The following is a 23,154-nucleotide window of genomic DNA, read 5'->3' on the forward strand; positions in this document are numbered from 1 at the left end:
CCCAGCAAAAAAAAAAAAAAAAAAAAAAAGAAGGAAGATGTTATCAGATAGAGCTCAATTGGGTAACTCTACGCCGATCTCGGTGTTTACATGAAGATTAGGTATTCCAATCAAAGCATTATAAGATTAGTGCCTGAATATTAAGCTCCCTGAGAACATAGCCACTGAACTCTCTCTAATTCTCCTAACTGACCAGCAAAACGTCAGAGCAGCAAAGGTAACAGAGAGAAAATGGGAGTGTGTAAGAGAAAGAGAAAGTATCAGACACTTAACGCAGCACTATGGAACTTTCCTCTTCTACCCTGGATTTGAACCTGGTATCCGGCTGTGATAGATACCGGTATGTGTGTCTCAGGCTATGGCCGTCCCTGGGGCTGGCTGGCCCACTGTGTCCGTCCGAGCACGAAAATAGCTTTTGGTTTGTTTTCACAACCAAGTGTCACTGTTGCGCAGCCTAACACACACACACACATACGTATTAACTGTATATATGATGATTTGGGGTGTTACAGTACAGTACAGTGACAGTACAGTACAGTTCCCACCTGGGGACCCCCACACAGTAACTATCATTTCTCAACCGTTTCGGACACGGGGTGGCTCGCCAGAACCGGGCCAGCACCCTGTCCGCGTTTCTGGGGATCTGGATGTTCCGGGGGCCCTCCAGGGACTCCCACACGGAGTTGCACCACTCACTTCACACAGGTGTGATTTTACTGTTGCACTTGCTTGCTTGCTTGGGGGATACATTTAATCTACGCCATCAGGTCAAAATTCGTCAGATCCTGTGTCTAGGTGAGACATGACCTTTGACACAATCTAAATGTCAAAGCAGGGAGACTAAGGTGCTGTCCAGATGAGGACGTATTCTGTGTTACTCGGGCAAGTATTTAGCCGATCTGCCCATTTTGTCACACAGAGACAGCGTTTTGGGGGACTTAACCGGCTAATTTTGAAACCACCTTCCAGAGTGGGAAAGTTTGGAGTTTTGGACTTTGTCATCTCCGTGTGTACAGAGAATGCCGCCTATTTGCTGAAACGGTGACGCAATAGTCCGCTCGCCCCCTCCAAACTAACCTCACGTCACCAGGCTTTCCACCTCCAGTATCACTCACAGCTATTTTATATTTAAAAATAGGCCTAATGTCTATAAATCTCTTCTCCAAAAATAGCCGATCTGCAGCCATGCAGTGAGCTTGTAAATGAGCTGTTTTCGGAGAACAGATATAGCCTAAATTATGGTCATTACCAATCTGGAAAGACAAAAAAAAAACGGATGATCTTCTACATTATTGTTACTATTAAATGGTGTAGTGTAGAATAGATTAGTATATAGGCTATACAAGATAAGCAGCACAGCCACCGCACTGTCTGTCCGTCCATTCCTCTCAGGCAGGTCTGACTGCAGTGCACAGTGCACAGTGCACACTGCACACTGCACACTGCACAGTGCACACTGCACACTGCACAGTGCACAGTGCACACTGCACACTGCACACTGCACAGTGCACACTGCACACTGCACAGTGCACACTGCACGCATGGAACTCGATCATCAAAGTGATTCTCTTCTTGGGTGGAAATTAAACATTCTTTGTGTAACTTCAAAACGGCTTTGCATTGAGAGCTCCCAGGTAGGATAAACACATTGTTTACTGTCCATAATCCTCTATAAACGGCCTGTTTTCACTGTTTCCAATTGCTCTTTTTTTATACTTTTGTATAGCTGTGCAATGTTTAGCGCTGTGCTGTGCAGCAGGTGGAATCAATCTAAACGAGCAATTATCTGACATTCAGAGGTGTTGCGCACCAGCGAATATATATTCAATCTCCAAAGTCAAACTCATAAATTCACAATGCATCATGCCGCCCCTCGTTGTGAGTTTTAAGATCGGCAAACTATTAATCTCATGCTTATGTATTCTTTGTAGCCTACTTCTGGCAGAAGAGGATATGAGAATATTAGTAGGCCTATGTAAAATCATTAAAATTGTAATGATTTGTAAATGAAAAGAAAGAAAAACATCAGCTACAGTTGATTATGCCCATGCCTGCCTACTGAATGATTATGCCCCAATGCCACATATGCATTTAGCCTACAATACACGCAGCTTTCTCTGGGTGTCCGGAGCTCTACCGCTCGTCTGGACTACATGCATAATTAACATAACTGCAATATGGACGAAGGAAAGTTTTACATCGTTTACAAACTTGCGCGGCTAACAGCCCGAGCTGTAAATACAACCACCCCAATTGTATACAGTACGTTTTTGTATTCTTTGTATTTAATATACTCTACCATTGGACTGGGCCGGCGTAGCGGTCCAGGCGCCTTGGCTGGTAATCCAGCATGACAGTGTGTCATGGGTTCGAGTCCCGATCCCGAAATAACTTTGCTGTGTGTCTTCCCCCCATCTCTCTCCCCATTTCCTGTCTAGCTATTGTACAATTATCAATTAAAAGAAATCCCCAAAGATATCTTATGAAAAAAATATATACAGTATATATATATACTCTACCATACCGATTGGACAAAATTTAAATGTATTCATAAAGAAGAAGTTTATAGTGAGGCTTTAAGAATAAGAATACTAAGGGAGGACTACAAAGATAATATGAGAGAGCGAGAGAGAGAGGGAGAGAGAGAGAGAGAGAGAGAGAGAGAGAGGGAGGGAGGGAGACAGAGAGATCTGATAATAAATGAACATTACATCTTTGTGGCCCTCCAGAGGAGGTTGGTAATATGCCATGCTGTTGGTCTGCTGTTGCAAAGGTTAGAATCAGCAACCTATTTGAGGTTACTCAATTAACCTCACCAAACATTACCTCAGCCCTCAATATTTCATTAGGATGGACAATTTATTCTAATCTGCAATATGTTAAATTAGCTATTGACAATTATTCTGTGAAATTATCCTGGTGAAAAAAAATAATCTCTAGTCGTCACCAACTTACTTTATTTCATTGTATTTATCCCACCTTGTTTATCTCTGTATGCCAGGCATTGTCTAACATTTATTTATTTTTTAAAGATAGTTTTTCTGGCTTTTTTGCCTTTATTTGATGCAGTAATGTGATAGGAAAGGGGGAGAGAGATGGGAGGAAGGCATGCGGCAAGGGCCATCAGGCTCGGGACTCGAACCCACGGCACGCCGCCAGGCTGGATTACCTAGGTGCCTGGACCACTCAGCCGTGGCCCAGGCCTCTGTCTTTAACTCATGGTCATGTTCATGACTCCTTTGCCTTTTGCTCTTTACTTGGACTGCTGGGTTCACATTGGCGTCTCTTCAGAGGCTTGCTAAGGCAACTACTGTTAAAACCATTTTACTGTGGTTAGATTGTGGTCCTTATCTGTGACAGCCCGACACGCACGCACGTGCGCACGCACGCACACACACATGCACGCACACACTCGCTCGCTCGCTCTCACACACACACACACACACACCTACTACTACTACAATACTAATAAAAGGGCTCTTTGGACATTTGCCTTTTCCTACGCTACATGAAAGGCAACCTGTACCCCCAAACATAGCCAGGCCTAGATGTAGTCACTATTCAGTTATTCCCTCGTCCCCCAATAAAAATGCTGAACTACATACTAGTCCAACCGACATCTGACGGAATGTTGTGTGTGCTTGACACTTATTGCACATCTCTCATCAATGTACCGCTTTGAAGAAAGGTACTCCGTATATGCAGTCTGTATTGACTGTCATTGCTGTTTTACAGCGGCATCATGTTCAGAAAATAAACAACTGTCTACATATCGTGTCGTCTGTGTCATTGATTACACATAATTATATAAAAGCTGCATACACAACCAGAAAGAGCACAGTTTGTCCAAGCCAGAAATGTCTGGATCCAGGCAAGCGGTATACAATTCCAGGGCCATTGAGATAGCAGAGTTGGCATCAGAAACGCTACGTTTGGGGGCCGATGGAGAAAGGAAATGGCACAACTTTCTCAATGACTCTGGGCTCCCTAGTGGTCAAAATATGGGGCAAAACTCAACGTAATATGGGACCAAACTCAATGTACCAAAAGTAGCCGGTTGAACTGCCAGACCCATGACCGACTGTTATAATACGGAAATATATACCGGTACCTTACACACTCATGCATATGTACAAACACACACGCACATGCATTGCATGAACTCACACATACACACACAGGCCATACACCACTAGGCTATGGCCATATACTACAGTGTATAGATTGTATATTTCTCATTATGCACTCTTGTTTGACTGTTCATTGTTACACTCACTACTGGGTAGAGATTGTTTATGTACATTTTAATGTATGCATCTGTTTATCCGTTAATAATATTGTTAATATACTGTATCTTATATCCTTATCTGTCCTGTGTTTCATAACAGCGGCACTCCCATGACAACTGTTATACCCCGGTGGGAACAATTAAAGTCTATCTCTACAATAATTAGAGATTTCCTTCTGGTGACTGGTCCACAAGAGAGCCAGTGACATCAAAAACGAATTAGATAACTAAAACATTAACAGGGTAGAAATAAACCAAGAATCAAGCTAACGTGCATGTGTGGACTGTGGAAGAGAGGGAGAGAGACCTACAGGTATGCAAGTGTGTACACACCTGCTTGGAGCTATTTTAGGACAACGGGTCGTATACCAGGATTTGTTGAACCCTAAATTAATCCATCATTCCCTAACCCTCACCTTTTAACCTCATGTCTATATACCTCACACGATTTGTCTATTTTTCAATCCCTTGTCCCTTCATCTGAACGGCTGCTACACTACAGGCCCCCCATGTTGAACAGCCAAACAAAGACAAACAACAACAACAGCTTGGTTATAGGAAGACCCCCCATCCCCACCCCACACACCCCCAACAGGCCTGGATCATCATAATTTGGGTCATGCTGGTCAGAGCTTGACCTCTACACTGGGTTGAAATAATAAACCACCATCCCCCATCCAATTGCTAGTCCTTTTGTCATGAATCTCCTGACACCTCTGGTGTTGCCATTTAGCTACAGAACCAAACAGAATGTCTGGTTAATCTACAGATATAACAAACATGGGTGCTCTGATCATCTGTGTCACACAGTGGCAATACACTCTATTATTGTACCTTTCATCTGCCTTCAGTAACAGACAGCTGTGTAATATATAAACACAATAAAGATAATATGTCAGTTTGATATTTTCCTTATAAGGAAACAAAAAACAATCCACACAGACATGGATATGCTAGTTGGAATGGCTCTCTGTTCAACGGTTTTGCACACCAGGCCTTGCACAACACATCACCAGAAGACATTGGATAAATTAGGGGCAGACGTTTACCTGCCAGTTTGTTGTGATTCAATTTGGGTCCCAACAAACAAGGAGGGAAAGGGATGCAGCGTACCAGACAAATGGTTAGTCATGCCACGCTAACAGACCTTTTCCTCACATGTTGCCATTTGGCTTGAGGTGCTCTCCTTAATACACTTACAGGAGGCATGTGAAAGAAATCAGCTGTGAGAGAAGATCTCATTTCCCCAAACTCCACCCACCGCACCAATGTTATTCTCCTCCTATCTGCAGTCTCACTATTCTGCTTAACAAAGTGGCAGCAGCATGGTTTGGCAAAAAAAAGAAGAAAAATATAAAATAAAGAACAAATAAACAATGAATGGCACCTTAAAGATGGAGTGCCACAATTTTTGTGTCTATGAGGTGACTACTTCATTAGACACCCTGGAGACGTTTTTATGTGAAATGATGTATTCCCTTTGTATTTAGGGTTTCTTCCTGGAGAATGAACCCTTGACAGTCAAACGTGCCAAAGAAAAAAACAGTAATATAGTGAAATCACATTATCAGCCCCTCCCCCTGTATCATACAATTACAGCTGTGGGTGCAGCTTAAGTTCAGGTGGATCACCACCAACCAGGCATACTTAATGAACTGGTGGGGGTGCCCACATAAAAACGACATTTTAACAAATACTGTACACTTTTTAGAAAAACGTCTTCTTCCTGGTGGGGGTGCCCACATAAAAACGACATTTTAACAAATACTGTAAACTTTTTAGAAAAACGTCTTCTTCCTTATATAACAATAAGACTGAAGATCATGTTTTAGGGTGGAAAAAATCATGGCACTCCATCTTTAAATAAGAAATTAAAGATTATCCCGCTAGAGAAGTTGGTAGTCTCACAAATTGGGTTCCCTATTGAAACTATATTACATTCCCGAACAATATGAGAAGAGAGTTTGCCAAAATCTGCCAATGTGTAGAAAATAATCATAACTAGAAATTCACTCTGTCGAGGTGCCAACTTGCGGCCAAGTAGGCCATACATTGCCTACTCGTGCGCAAGTAGAGCACGCAAGTACTGCTACTAACTAATGTCATCATCATCATCATTTTTCGACCGCGGTCGAGATCATGGATTGCACAATGCCACGCCAGACTTTCCGGTCCTTCATTGCCATCCCCAGTTCCTGCTTACTGATGCATGTGTCCCTAGCGATGACATCAGGGAACGACAGTTTTTTACCTCTGGTCTGCTTTGAGGCAGGATTCCAGAGAAGAAGGGAAGATATAACTTCTTTGTCAGCTCTGTAGCAGTGGCAAACTGTGTTCTTCTGGATCGGACTAGTGAAGAAACACGGGTAAGGTTGCCTTATATTAGATTAGTCGATGGGTGGCTCTTCCAAGACAGATTTTGCGTTCTCATTAGAAGGCGGTGTAAGTGCCGTTTCTCTAATTTCTTTGAAAGTGTCCATGTCTCGGAGCCATAGAGTAGAATCGGCTCAACGGTCGTCCTAAATATTTTTACTTTTAACATCTTACTAAGCTGGGATGACCAAATGTTATGCATGTCATTGCAGGCTGACCAGGCCATACCCTTCCTAGTTTGAAAGTCCTTTTTGGAAGAAGATATATATGAACCCAAATACTTGCAGTCATCAACCTGTTTCAAAGGAGTGTTGTTTAGTGTTTTTATAATGTAGTTATTGTTGGATTTGCATATATTTACGTATTCAGTTTTCGTAAACTGCTGTTACAACTGCTGTTCTAAATCCTTTAGACCCGTTATTGACCTTATACCAACCTTGAAATGTACCTTAGTTACGTCACCATCAACAGCCAATAAGGGACCACCATTCTTACCCTGACACACACACACACACACACACACACACACACACACACACACACACACACACACACACACACACACACACACACACACACACACACACACACACACACACACACACACACACACACACACACACACACACACACACACACACACACACACACCACAATATTACAGCATGGTAGATGAACCTCATTTGTAAATTCAGAAGTAAGCTGTCAAAACTGTACAGGAGCATCAATTTCAAAGACAGTTAGGAGACTTGTATGCACGCAGAACGCAACAATAACCCTAATGACAACAGATGATGCTTTCTATAATCAAGGTGTTCTTTATTGTTCTTTGGTCCCGAAAATGAAGGCCCGGCCCTACCTGGGCCCTCATCAAACCCTGTACACTGCCCCCGCTGCCACCCTTAGATCTCCATATATGGAGCTGACCTGTTCTGACATTATGTTGATCTAACCTCATCAAAGCCTGTACACTCAAGACATGCTCCATATATGACCAGAGACCTCATCAAACCCTGTACACTCAAGACATGCTCCATATATGACCAGAGACCTCATCAAAGCCTGTACACTCAAGACATGCTCCATATATGACCAGAGACCTCATCAAACCCTGTACACTCAAGACATGCTCCATATATGACCAGACAGTCTGCCGTCACCCAGACGGATGCGTGCACGCGGCCTCAGGGTTATAATTCCTACACTTTCTAAATGGCAAGTGAGCCATGGTCAAGAAGGTTGCGTGCTGGAGTTCAGAAATAATATGCACATAGTTGTGTAACAGCTGAAGTTCATTTTGGTGTTTTCAGCACCCTCTAGAGGACACATCTGCAGAAACAGCGACATACAGTATACATACCTGTCGCAGGCCTAGGCTATGGAACACTATCCCCTACTCTATTAGAACCTCCCCAGTTTTTTAATCCAGGCCCAAAACCCTGTTTTACTCCCAAGCGTTTGATTGTCCGCTTATAAATGTGTTTACTGTCTGTATTTTGTTGCACTCCTAGCTCTGGTCCCTTTTTGGCCAAAAAGTACCTATACGTGTGGTGGGGGTCTCGGAGTGCTTCCACTAAGGACACAACACGCCTTTGAATTGGTGAGTAGCAAAAACGTTATTTTTATTTACGCTAAAGACAAGAGGCTGGTCTGCATTTATGTGAGCCCCGGAAGTCATCGGTAACATAGCTCTAAATGCAACGGCTATGGACCAGAGCTATTGCACTGGGCTTGTCATGTGACAGACACAGACAAACACAGACACAGACAGAACAATACTTTTGCACACAGCACAAATAATAACTCAATGACGAGTCTAAAGCCTAATTCAGATCTAGATACAAGACAAGACAAAACCGTTTAAGCCTGATTTATACTTTGTCATAATGTGCCTCTCAGCAAAAATAGCCGACCTACAAGCTCGCAACGGTGTGATCTCGTACGTCGGCAATTTACGGCACACGACACTCTCAAACGACATATAAGTATAATGTAATCATTAGAAATTAAATCATAAACATTTGCAGTGGTCTATCTTACCTGTGTAAAGGAAAAAACTGACTTTTTTCTATTTTTGCTCAGGAATAAGCACCTGACTCCATATACAGTATGTCCCTGATTATCCTGAGGGAGCACTATGCATCATGAGAAACCACTTACAATGTAACTCAATAGAGCAAATGGAATAATGTGCCTTTTCAAAATACCATCAGATTGTATAATAAAAAGTTATCTGGTATTTTATTACTTAATATTACAAAACAAACACAAATGCATCATCCAGCACGGTGTGGCTTTGTAGGAAAGAGGAGTTTAGATGTACTTACTAAAGTCTATGTATGGGTAACCTAACCTTGTAACTAAATTCAACATTATCCCATTACAAGTTCTATTTCTAGTATTACAATAGCAATCCTGTTTTCTCAGGGTAAACATTTCTAATTTAGGAACAAAACACACTGCTTTCCTCTAATCCCCACAACTATACAAGACATCAGATATCACATTATTACAACCTCACACAAAACAAACACCCTGCTTGCCTTCCATAGGACCACAATTTAGCCTTAATGCCTTACCGTACACTTAAAATGATTTTGATATTTAAAAATGTAGCTGAGGACCCCCCATGAAACCCCTCAAGGAACCCTGGGGGTCCCGGATCCTAGTTTGGGAACCACTGCACTACAATACTCCCCCCAGGAGAGCTCTAGTGAAGGGGATGGTGATGTACGAGGCGGGTGTTCGATCAATACAGTAAATCTTAGCGACTTTACTGCATAGGAAAGCCACCCCGCCCCTTTATCAGTATCACATGCCAAGGAGCAGCATCACAGACGGTGCAGATGCTATGTTTCAATGATTTGTCCTTCACATACCCAGTTCTCCACCCCCCCCCCCCCCGCAGGCACTTAAGACCCACGCACACAAACATACACGCACTCACATCACACACGCACATGCGCGTACGCACACGTCGCGCACAGGCATGGATGTACGCATGAATGAACAAAAGACAAACACATGCACCCATCACCGCACGCACGCACACACACAATTATTCCACTGACATCATCTTCTGTGCACAGTACAGCAAGTGCTGCATCAGGACCAAAATTGATGAAAAATGGATGTGGGAAAACGGTAGAGGGTGCAGAAAAAGAGCTGAGAGCATACAAGGTGTGCTATAAATAGAAATAGTGCGTGGGTCCAAGCTGCTAACCTGTTGAAGTTGCAATTTGCAAACACACCGTTTTTTTCTTGGTATGCAATGACAATGTTTTTGTATCAGAAGTGATGAGCTCAGTGATTAGTATCTGTGGTGTGTAAGTGTCTAGACAAAAGAAGGTATTTCCCATGGAAGCAATGAGTTCACTTCAGCAACAACAACCCACTACGCTCAGTACGCTGAAATACAAATAAGTTGGCAGAGCTGGCAGACATGTTTCAGTTCTACAAGCGCGCGCACACACGCACACGCGCACACACACACACACACACACACACACACACACACACACACACACACACACACACACACACACACACACACACACACACACACACACGCAAGGGATAATCAATGGGGAGCAGCCTAGCAGGTCATTATTGAGAGATAAACACTGACAGAATGATTAGACCTCCACACGATAGTGTCACTCATATCACTATGACACTTTAATGCCAATGCACTGTAATGCACTTCTCACCGGGATACCAAGCAAGAGCCTTCAAAGGCTCCAATACATCCAGATCAGAGCGCTGCTAGGATCCTGATGAGAGCATATCACACCCATACCCATTCTCCACTCACTGAACTGGCTTCCCATCTCCTCCGGCACAGAATACAAAATCTCCCTGTTACCCACCAATGCAGCTATATGTCTACGGTAATGCCCCCCCTACCTTCAGGGACTGCTCAAACCACAGACCTCCACTTGCAGCCTCCACTCTGGAAACACTAACTGCCTCCAAGTCCACCCCACCAAGCTCTGCACCATGGGCGACCGAGCCATTTGCTCAGCTGCCCCTCTGCTGTGGAACTCACTCCGGGAACAGCTAATTTGAACATGCCCAAAATAGGACCATCAGGTAGAAAGTGGTCTGGCTGTGGATTTTATAAATATTTAACCAATGGAAAGTACTAACAAGTGTAGTTACATAGTTACATAATAACTAACAGTGCATTGGAGCCACTGAACGTTTATTTTTCTTATTTCTTTTCATTTCCTGAGAAGTAACAGTTTTTCACATACGCAATGTTGATACTCATAAGAGGATTGTGCAGATTTAGCCTATAGGATTTCATGGCATCTTTATAACTGCATACAGTAATGTATACCCCTAACCCTGCTACACAAAAACACAGAAAAGAGAAAAACGAGGCATTATCTACCAGATAGGGACGCTGATGTGGCAACAGATTTTCCAATCATGATGATTGATTTGGACAGAGTGGCTGTTAACCTTCCCCAGGGAACTGTGAATATGGCAAACCCTGTTGGCTAGACCAGGGCTACTCAATACTGCATCATCACCACAAGACCAACGCCTCTCACGGGCCCTCGGCCCGGGGCTCCGTGACTCCTCCACGTTTGAGCTCAGAAGATTGGAGGAAATCGATGTTCCTGATTACCGGCATGCAAATTGTGTGCGAGGAAAGACACATGGGAGTGTGTGTGTGTGTGTGTGTGTGTGTGTGTGTGTGTGTGTGTGTGTGTGTGTGTGTGTGTGTGTGTGTGTGTGTGTGTGTGTGTGTGTGTGTGTGTGTGTGTGTGTGTGTGTGTGCGTGCGTACGTGCGTGCGTGCGTGCGTGCGTGCGTTACATTTTCCTCATGTTACGCGTTTCTCAACACCAAAACTCCATGGAATGTCTAGAATCTCAAGCAGATGAACAACAGAGGTTCAACCACAAGTGCCTCAAACCACAGAGACAACAATGTAAGGATGATCTCTTGAGTAATCTACCCTAGTCTTTTAAAAGTCTATACTGTAGCTCTTCATTCCCCATGGATGAAGGTTTAGAGACGGTATGTTTGTTTATCACAGGATTGGAATTGAAGGGATTCTGGTTCCAATGGGCCTTTTCGGGCAGGTCACCACTTACAGTACAAAGAGCAATGAAAGCCTGTTTACTGCAAAACAATGGCAATAGATACTGACATATGAAATAGAAAGCATATGGTCATGATGAACATGTTGTTCATTGGACAAATGGATACGGCACTGTTTAAGTTAGACCCCTGTGTTGTTGTTTTGTGCTCTTATTTCTATTGCTGTAAATGTAATAGCAAACAGTAACACACAATTGGGGTTAATTGAGGTTCTTCGTATTTGTGCATTTATGATTCCTCTGCTGCCTCGATAATAAACTGAACACAAGTTGGAAGACTCTCAAAGAAACTGTAAACACAAACGAGCCCATTTGTGGAACCCTAACAAGAGAGGAAAAGCGGGTCAAAGATGTATTGACAAAGGGTGAATTTTGGCAGTTGCAGATACATAATAATAGCACTGATTACCTAACATAATTATGAAAATATTTCTGCAAGAAGCATTTCTGTGAACTAGCACTCAATCAAGGGACCGCTTTGGACATTTTCAACCTAATATCGAATATAATTGGTCTCCACTGATGCTCATTATAGATGGCACCATTTATGTCTAGTCACTCTGACTGACTACTGACTACCTGACTACTAGTGACATAGTCTGTAGGCAAGTTTGGTCATTTAAAACAAGATGTAAATTGTAAAAAGTTTTTTTGTGGCTTTCGCCTTTATTTTATATATTTTATTGAGGGACAGACAGTAGGCTTACAGGTAATGGGGAGAGAGATGAGGGGAAGACATGCAGTAAAGGCCGTCGGGATCGGGAGTCGAGCCCGCGGCACACTGCCAGACTGGATTACCAGCCAAGGTGCCTGGACCACTGAGCTATGGCCCAGGCCGTAAACGTTTTTTAAATGCCATTGATACAAGACCAAAGGCTTCTATTTCAGCATTCTAAAGTTCCAATAAGAGAAATCTGTTTATATATTATTATTATATATATTTTTAGAAAGCTGCAGCTGCTTTAAGCTTGGTAGCTATTGGTAGACAGTAGTGTGACAGGAAATGGGGAGAGAGAGATGGGGTGATGACACGCAGCAAAGGTCGTCGACTCGTCGGGATTGGGACTCGAACCCACGACACTCTGTCAGGCTGGCTGCCTAGGTGCCCGGACCACTACGCCGGCCCGGGCCACTAGGCAGGTTTCTGAGTAGACAGAAATGGTACCATCTTTAGTGAGGACCAATAAGTGCTGATTTAAGAACGTGGTGGGTGGAGACTGGGGGAGTGACTCATGGGAGCAGTGCCATGCTTAACTACACACACACACACACACACACACACACACACACACACACACACACACACACTCCCTCTCTCTCTCTCTCTCTCTCTCTCTGTGAGAGATCAATACAGTGCAAAAGCTTTAACAAACACTCAACAATTGTTTCAGCAACAACCAGTAGCACTCAGTGTCACAGTGTGATACATTGACATAATGGACAATCAAGGATGGGGACTTTTATTCAATTACATGGTCGGTACTCGTGCAATTTTGTCCTCAGTGGTTGGTATATTGATCTGAACAATATTGAAGCTTATTTTTAACTTTTCCTAATACTAGAGCGGTGCCTGTGGCGGCTCTACAGCAGTGCCCGTTGGCCTACTTGGAAGTTGGAACGATGCAAGTTAAAAATGCATGCCCCACCCAGATATTATGTCTGTGTCCATTTTAGGCCCATATATGGAGCTCTTTGTCAGGCATGCCCTAATATGGAGTCTATGCAGACGTCAGAATGATGTCAGAACAGGCCAGATCCATATATGGACCCTGGGAAGGGGCCCTGTCCAGAGCCCGGGCAGAGGCCTTTTTGGGGCGGTTCTGGACAACCGTGGGTCCGACCAACTCGACACCGGCCACTGCACCCCCTGGGTGTGAGTATAGACTAGTTATTCAAATTCTAATGTATCATCAATTTAATTAAGTGAAGTGTAATTGGAAGCGATGGAAAGGGGTAGAGATGGGTAAACAAGCTTTTGTTCTTCTTCAGATGCCCAAACACATCCATTATTTTATTGGTAAAGGAATTGGAAGGTGATCTGAGAGATGGGTGACAGACGAGCAGAAGATGGAAAACCAATTAGCAGACTAGCAGTGCCAGCTGCCAGGTACTTCCCCTTTCACCTCCGACCAGAGAAGAGAAAATTCAATTATGATGCTTATTTGATTATCTTTGGGGGGGATGTTGGCCATGAATTAATGGTCAAAGGCAACATTTTTGAGTTAATAACTACTTGAACCCTACAATCCCTATTCCTATACCACAGACTTCCATCCCTCTAAACAAATTACCTTTGTTGCCTGGCTTTTTTGCCAACATAATTAAGTCATTTACTTTACACCATCTAAACAAACCCGATTAAACACTGAACAATACTTCCACTGCTTACCAAAACAACATTATTGTCATTGTCACACAACAACTAACAAAAGTTTATATCAGTTTTCAGGTGTTCATTCTGTTACAATTATTATTAAAAAACAACAGCTGACTGTTATTCAATCTCTCTGAGGTTGACAGAGAGAAAGAGGTATTAAAACACCCATTTTCACATACTACAGTACACGCGCGCACGCACGCGCGCACGCACGCACGCACGCACGCGCACACACGCGCACACACGCACACACACGCACACACACACGCACACGCACACGCACACGCACACACACACACACTCTCTCAAATGTGGGCCTCCTCTGTCATCGGTGTCCTCTTAACATCGGGTAGGAGGCGGGAGTAAGGGAACAATCGGCTGATTCATCCGTTTTTATGTCACCCTGGCAGGTCCCTCGCTCTCTCTCACTTGCTGCCGTCTTCCCCCTCTAGGCTCCTCACCTGTACACTCTTCCCCTGCCCACCCAAAACGCCTCAGCCCCATCTGGGGGCACCATTGGTTCCTTCCTGTTTTGGGCTGGCGCACACGAGGGGCCCCAAGCCTGTCCCCCGTCTCGGGCCCATCCTCAATGGTTCCACTGTTTGACCCTTAAACACACGCACACACACACAACACACACACACACCTCCCTCCTCCCAGCCCCTTCTACCAGGCCCCCATCACAGCTAAACAGGATAATCAGTGTCATAGCGGTGTCTGATCAGCCGTGGCTCATTATTTAGGAACGTAAGAGCCCTTCATCCCGTGCCCCATTACATTACATAACATGGTGTTAGAGCAAGGGAGTCACCTGGTGCCACTGCTGCTGCTTCTGGTATGGAGCCCAATGTGTGACGCAGGTCCGACCTGAGGACGATTCTACAATGTCTTCTAAATCCTGACAGTTTTCTGAAAAACCCTATGTTTCTATGTCAGTCGTTCTCAAACTATTCCATGTGATTGGCCGCCGACCCCCATCTGAAAATATGTAGTTCCAGGGACCCCCAGAAGCAAAGATTTTAGTTAAAAACGTTTGCTCTGAAAGAATATATATTCAATGATTTGTGCCACATTTTCACGAAGAGAGATCTACAAGCTCGAGTGCCGCGCTATGAGCTTGTAGATATGCTATTTTTCAATAGCTAAAGTATAACATAATGCTTTAAACACTAAAAGGTTCCGGCCCAGAATGGGTTAGGGTCGAGATTGCTGCATCTGCGTTTGATTGCGATTGTTTGTTTCCGAGTCAGTACGGGTGTGTCTGTCAAGAGTTTGTAGAATGTGCAGTTTCCTGATTTAAACAACTGCCTTTGTGGGTGCATAGCAAAAACAATGTATAGGCTCCCACCCAATCAGAGCACGAGAAACGGAAGTGGTCGGGGAAACGATGGTGGAATGGTGGGAGAGAGAGAGTGGAGAGAGGGAGACATGGTGAGAGAGAGAGAGAGAGAGAATTTAAGATATTCAGAACTGATGTGTCTGGGGGATCGACTGGTACACATACACATTACACACGCACATGCACGTGCGTGGGAGAGAGCACTGCAGGCGAGACAGTGTTTTTGGCTGTGGGAATTGTCTGGAGGAGGCACATAGGTACACTCAGCGCTTACGTTCTGACCTACTTCTGAGCACAATGTGGGGGAAAGAGGGAGATGTGGGGAGCATTAAGGAGGTGTGGATAGGTGGCTACTGGGAGGGAAAATGGTGTTTGTGTATACAATATTCCAAGATGGATGCTGCTGGAGGAAGGAGGCCAAACCAAAATAGATTTTACTCTGTACCTGTGCACAAGATGTAACAATCTTATATACAAGTGAAAAGGTGTACCCATACTCATTCTTCATGCTCTATCTCCGACCGAACCACACTTTTACCACACATCTCTATATGCAAAATAAATTCGCCACCCTCCCCGAACTGACATAGCCTATTTTTTAGCCGTTCAAGTTTCTTATTTACTCTGCAAATATTACTTTTATGAAAATCACGATCGAGCCAGCAGATAAACGGGTGCCACAACACGCCGAGAAACAAGGAATTTAACCACGCTACTTGCATACACTGCAACTCGCTTACAATTCGCAAACCTGGCAACACTGCCTGCCTCTTACGTCACCAGCTCTGCTCCTCCTGGCCTCCGTAGTCCGTCGCGCTCACAATCTGTCGCAGCCATCTTGCTTTTCTTTTGGATGGGCGAGTGGACATTTAATGCTAATAAATTAATTATAGGTCCAGCAAGCAAATCATGATGGTCTGATTGTGCTCAATAGGTCACAATAACATTCCGAAATTAGGTGTTGTGTTTTGTATGGCATTTTCCCCAGTAGTAGTTGCATATCTATCTCAGCTTTTGCCTGATAGCACACATGCTAACGTCAGCAGCCATAGCAACATACAGTGTGCGCAGACATAACATGAGTTGTTTACAACACAAACACACGGCCTTTTCACCACGCAATACACACAACAGCTCGGGAGTTATTAAACCGAACGTGGACGCTGTTTCAGTGTTACATTTGCTGCGCATATCGGAATAATTGTAACGGCATGCATGATAAATGTAACAACGCTAAAAAACACCATTAAACATATCGTTTTCACCTTAAAGCTATTACATTTCATTGAAGCAACTCCTTAGCATTGTTTTCATACCATGGATGTGATAAGATAATGTATCAAACATAAGGGAAATATTAAATAGGATCGGGTGTACCAGTTTGGCCATTTCTTTTTTTTCAATGGGGCAATACATTGATTAAACAAACGTTTGATTGATTGAGTTGTACAACGTTATACAACCCTAAACTAATTTTAGAATACACTACACAATACAATACAATTTTAGAACATATTTTGCACGTTCCATTTTTTTACTCAGAGATCCCTTTAGCTACACATGTAATATTTCCAGGCAACGGACCTACACATGTCAGCTACCATAAACCACTTCAAGTTATTAGGACGAAATAACTGACAGGAGTGACGGTGCTGTGCTGCGAGTAAACTAATAGGGGAGAGCCGCCAAGGATGTAACATTTTGCACGTTTCATTCTTTTACTCAGAGATCCGTTTAGCTACACATGTAATATTTTCAGGCAACGGACCTACACATGTCAGCTACCATAAACCACTTCAAGTTATTTTTTTGATAAAACAGGTCGGGAGTTATTCAACCGAACGTGGACGCTGTTTCAGTGTTACATTTGCTGCGCATATCGGATCAATTGTAACGGCATGCATGATAAATGTAACAACGCTAAAAAACACCATTAAACATATCGTTCTCAGCTTAAAGCAATTACATTTCATTGAAGCAACTCCTTAGCATTGTTTTTATACCATGGATGTGATAAGAAAATGTATCAAACATAAGGGAAATATTAAATAGTATCGGGTGTACCAGTACCAGTTTGGCCATTTCTTTTTTTTCAATGGGGCAATACATTGATTAAACAAACGTTTGATTGATTGAGTTGTACAACGTTATACAACCCTAAACTAATTTCAGAATACACTACACGATACAATACCATTTCAGAACATATAATATTGGCCAATATGTCAAATATGTAAATATTACATATAATGGCATTGAATGGAAGCGGACCATTTGTAACACATGTTACAAATGACCCGCTTTTGCAAGTTTTCTTTGCAGTTGCTTACAGACCAGAATGAACGTGAATTCCGTCTAAACACGATGCAAACTAATGAAGAACATAAGCATGAACACATCCATGTGGATTTTTATTCACCAACACCAAAGACAAAAATTGTACCACACATATACTCCAGGTGTAAAATTAGACGCATTTTGAAGGTAAACACTTCAAACTTCAAACTCCTGGCCACGTAGAGTACGTTGCTGTACACATACTGACGCGATGGCGTCATGGTGGCGTTGACCAATCAAGATATAACGTCCATGTTACAACCGTGAAGCGTTACAACCTTGGCGGCTCTCCCCTACATTTGTTACTAACATTAGGTTGTGGCGAAGTAGACACGTGGCCAGCAGATACTGTGTTTTGGACAAACAGGCTAGGTATTGGTGTTGATTTGGGTCAACTGGACAAACAGCGTGGTGTTGTTTTGTGTCTGTGTTTGTGTTGGAGCGCCTCAGTGTGGCCGTACAGGTCATGTGCAACCTCTTCCACAGAGAGATGGAGACACTAAATCTCAGCTGGACAAACATGTTTGCATGCATGCATCGCTGCCTTGCATGCTGTGTGCTACTGTTGAGTCTGTCACTTACTTTGACTGATTTATGGCATTGTCTTTCTGTTAAAATCCAACTATGTTAATTTAAGAACTCTGGGCATATAGGTCATTGTTTATTCACTGTGCACACGTGTAGCCTATTGTATGTCAGACTGTATGTCTGTCCCACAGTCACAATCCTTTAGTACTTAGGCTGTGGAAATATTCAGGACAAAACAATGGTACATTTCCAATAACCCATTCGTTACTACATGTGGAGTCAACTCCCGCCATTTATTTCTTCCCATAGTGCGTGGCAAAGTCGCTCTGGGATGAGTGCGCGCGTAGCGCGCACGAAATTCTAGTAAAGTACAACCTTGAACCTTGAACCTAGAAAGGGGTGGAGAGAGCAAAATATTCCTCCATAAAACAGGAGGAGAGGGTGTTTTATTGAACGCATATTAAGCAGGGCGGATGCAGCCACTCTCATTGCCATCCTACACCTGCTCTTTCTATAATTTCTAAACAAAGCAGATCACGTGAAAGATAGAATGCAATACATTGTTGATTATTCCAAATTTTATATCCACATCAATCACTGAGAGAGGGAGAGAAGCCTTGAGACAGCTGACACATGGATTGTGTGGAATACAAAGTCAGGAAGCTGTAGGCTATCCCATTAAACATGGACAAGAACAGAATGCTTGTACACTTAATGTTCACCCATTTCAAATCACTTTGATCTTCTACCTTCATGTGAATAAAAAATAACACATTCTAATCTCGATAGACATTCTCGATAGACAATCTCTGTAGGAGTTTGTGGTTCAGGCCTAGACCTAATTCCCAAATGGTTATTGTACTCGCCAGCTAACATCTTGAAACTATATAATAGCCTACTGTGCATGTTAAATGCTTTTTCTTTAAAGATCTAAAAATGAGCTAAGAATGAAAAAAAAATTAAAAATTAAAACAATATTTGTCACACCTTTATAGCACAAATACATTCTTAAAATCTTTCTTTTTTGTATTATTTTATCAAAAGTCGAAAGTTCAGACCTTAATTACTTCCTGTCAATCAACGTGACTGATATGCGATTACATCGCCAGATTGGGAACAAAATGATGTTAAGCACCTCTAGTCGGCACTGCCTGACAGTGATTTGTTTAGTGAATGACCAGCCCCCATCACTTTGAACGGCTTAGAAGTCCCTGTTTCACTAGGAATGCATCATATGTGATTTTATTCCTTCTACTCTCACATTAACACGACAGTCAGATGACAGATGAGATGATGCAATCCAAGTAAACATAGGATAGCATCCCAGGTATTAGGCTATAATTAGTGAACTTTGCAGCAAACATTTACAAGGATCTGGATTTGCATTTGGGACATGCTTGGCTTCAGGCAAATTGCCAGAGACAACAGCACAATACTGATCTGTCAATGTGTATCTCAAAAAAACGTCCAACCTTTACGACTAACCCCCGGCACACATGTACAGAATGTGCGAAGTCTCGCATACGCACAAATATACATTCAATTGGGGATACCGATATCATCCAATCAGGAGAGAGATCTCAGGATATAAAACTGAAGCTATAGAGCTTTAACAAAAACTTGAAACTATAAAATAGCCTACTGTGCATGTTGAATGATTTTCCTTTAAAGGTCTAAATTTCTCACGCTTTTATGGCACAAATACATTCTTAAAATCTTTCTTTTTTGTATTATTTTATCAAAAGTCCAAAGTTCAGACCTTAATTACTTCCTGTCAATCAACATGACAGATTACATCGCCAGATTGGGAACAAAATGATGTCAAGCACCTCTAGTCGGCACTGCCTGATTTGTTTAGTGAATGACCAGCCCCCATCGCTTTGAATGGCTGAGAAGTCCCTGTTTCACTAGGACATGCTTGGCTTCAGGCAAATTGCCAGAGACAACAGCACAATACTGATCTGTCAATGTGTACACTATCTCAAAAACGTCTATGTTTACAACGTTTACGACTAACCGATATCATCCAATCAGGAGAGAGATCTCAGGATATAAAACTGAAGCTGATGAATTAAACCCCCCTTAAAGTTTTATTTTCTGTTCATTAAAGAACAAAAACTCATTGATTACTATCAAACTATAGAGCTTTAACAAAAACAATGTCTTAACCTAAAAACTAATACCAGTTTACAGCACCTTTAAGCTCCAAGGAGAGTACAGAACTTCGCCAAATCATTCAAAATTATATTTTTAAGGAGATTGTTGAATTTGTGACTAGGTTTCTAATTTGTCTTAGCATAAAAGCAAGATGAACGTATTAAAAACAAGGATTTTGTGTAGTGGCATGAGGCAAATGAAACAATATGTTTCTGAAATCCTAGATATGACTACTAATAAACAGAAAACTGAGGCTAGTGGAGGCATTGTGACAAACAACCTGCTACATGGGGCAATATGCATTGCAAAGGCCGATTGAAGGCTGGCTACGTGAGGCTAGTAATAGGACACACCACAGAATAGGTCTACAGGTGGACTGGCAGCTTGAAGCGTTTCATATTGAGCATTCCAATGTTTCGTCAAACTCTGTCAGAAAGTGTTGCTACAGTAATACATGCAGCTTAAGCATGCATGGCCTACAAAAACATCCTAAAGCCCTGAGGGTGTCAGCCCACATGAAAACAACTACACTCATGCCAAGCCAGCAGGTGACGACATGAGCAAACAACGTACTGAGAAAAACAAAACAAGAATAGTACTATAGACGAATAACAGTTTAAGTCCACACTAATTATCAATAATGTATAAATGATGGATATGGGGTCAGGACAACTAGGCCTTTTCATGGAGGGGTCAGAATAACATTTGGACATAAACTGTTATTCGTCTACTTATTAACAAATGCGCTTTTGAGCAAATGTTAATTAACATTTGGTCAAAAGAGCATTCGTTAATTCTTGTTGTTTTGTTATAATTATATATATATATATATATAATAATATATATTATATATTATATATATTATTATAATGCTGTTTGCTATGCTACTGCAGTGAAAGACTAATTTCATGTGACCTCTCTGATGACCTTTCAAAAAGTGCAAAGGCCCACAAAATTTGACCTCTTGAACATCAATCAACCAATAAAAAAACATCAATAAATCCAATCCGTAAGGATGAAAACAGCATGTGGTGAGATCATGGACCCTCTCAATGTTCCATATTACACTCTCAGAGTTAAATTGGATTTTGCAGTGGCTGCACATGCTCATTAGAGCAAATATTCATTCACACTTCCAAGCTATTCAACAGAGGCAATAATGATCCAAAGTCTGACACTGCTCTGACAAAGGCAGCTTTGCCTAGAAAACAGGCTAGCCATATCGATGATAAAGGCTTTTAAACTGTTCCACATTCAAGAGGTTTCATATACTGTATTTCCCATTTGAAACTGTGTAAAATGTAGAATAAGTGCATCTAGCGAGGATGTACACTAGCTGGTAGCCTATCCATTCCTCTCTCAAACATCCAAAGCATAAGCTCAAGGTAGCTGATGTAACCCCTGTCTAAAGCAATATGAGTATGAAGTCAGAAATATACATTGTATAATAATTTTAGTTGAAGGTGAGATTGTGTGGACAATGTTTGTGGTATTGTAGGCTATGTATGGGCAAACATTGGCACTCAGCAGGCTTCTTTACTTGTGAAAACCTTCACCACCACAGCAGGTGAATGTGATGTGGACATAAACAATGTGTTTGGGTTAATTTAAATGGCAGTAAGATATCTTAATTCGATCCCATATGCAAGTGTCTGTCACAAATAAATACAACGCACACATTATCAAAACACAGCATCCAAATTGCATACAAAAATAATTCTGCTTCATGTGCATTAATTTCACACCATGACAAAAACAATCAATTTGAAAATAATTGTTGGTCTAGGTTCAGGTTCCTCCTGCCCTTGTGAAACATTTTTTTTTCTTCCTAACACAATGGGGCACATTATTAAACACAAAACCTGTCTGAGTCTGACACACTGCTGAATCACACAGTCGAGGTAAACTATTAGGAACAATCTGGACCAAAGTGGACAGCTGGTGTAAGCGTTTTATGACTGCGGGACTGATTGGAGCAGCTTGGCTGCAGCCTGCATGGCTGCAGAGTGCAGACATGCACCAACCGACCAACGTCCTGTTATTAGTCAGCAAAAATAACACCGAAAGTGACGTACAGAAACCGCACATCCCATCGGCAATGCGCACGGTCCCGCGTCAAAATAATAGTTGAGTCGAGCGGAAGAAAAAATAACATTAATAAAAGAGAGAAACCTAGATCTATGTCAGATGTGGACGAAACAGAGGGAACCTTTACCTCGCTGTTTATATGAATGCAAAGCTGCATACAGGTGAAGTGCACAACACATTAAAGACTGAATGACTTAATGTCCACTGGCCGGTGTGGGAAGAAAAAAAAAGATTCCGGTAAAAACGGAGACATTAAAGGGCATCCATTAGCGTTACCTTGACTGGGTCAACGTTGCCTCCCTCCGTCGCATTCACCTCCGCACTCAGCTCTTTGGACGAGGCATCCCCCTGGCTCTTCTCGTCTAGCTGCGTAGAGGTCTCTGCTCCCATTGCGAAAAATCTTCTCTTTGGCAGGGCCAGGGCTCCTTATCTTAAGGACGGGAGGGAGGGGGGGAACAACAAGGCAAAAATACACCCGAGGTAAATAACTGTGAACAAGTGTGAAGTCGTTCAAAAACGGCAACTATCCCAGCGTCGAAAATGCACCCAATGGC

The 23,154-nt window shown here is 42.5% G+C and overlaps 1 protein-coding gene across 1 annotated transcript in view; it reads right to left on the reverse strand.

The window, feature by feature from the left end:
* akap12b (A kinase (PRKA) anchor protein 12b) overlaps window positions 1–23,154 on the reverse strand; it is a 69,054-nt gene extending 45,900 nt beyond the window's left edge. The window contains exon 1 of the mRNA XM_080790222.1: window positions 22,877–23,154. Within this exon, the coding sequence (XP_080646348.1) occupies window positions 22,877–22,990 (114 nt within the window). The 5' untranslated portion in view covers window positions 22,991–23,154. The remainder of the gene's footprint in view (window positions 1–22,876) is intronic.

This window comes from Protomyctophum bolini (genome assembly GCF_963924005.1).
Source record: "Protomyctophum bolini genome assembly, chromosome: 19".
Lineage (NCBI taxonomy): Eukaryota > Metazoa > Chordata > Actinopteri > Myctophiformes > Myctophidae > Protomyctophum > Protomyctophum bolini.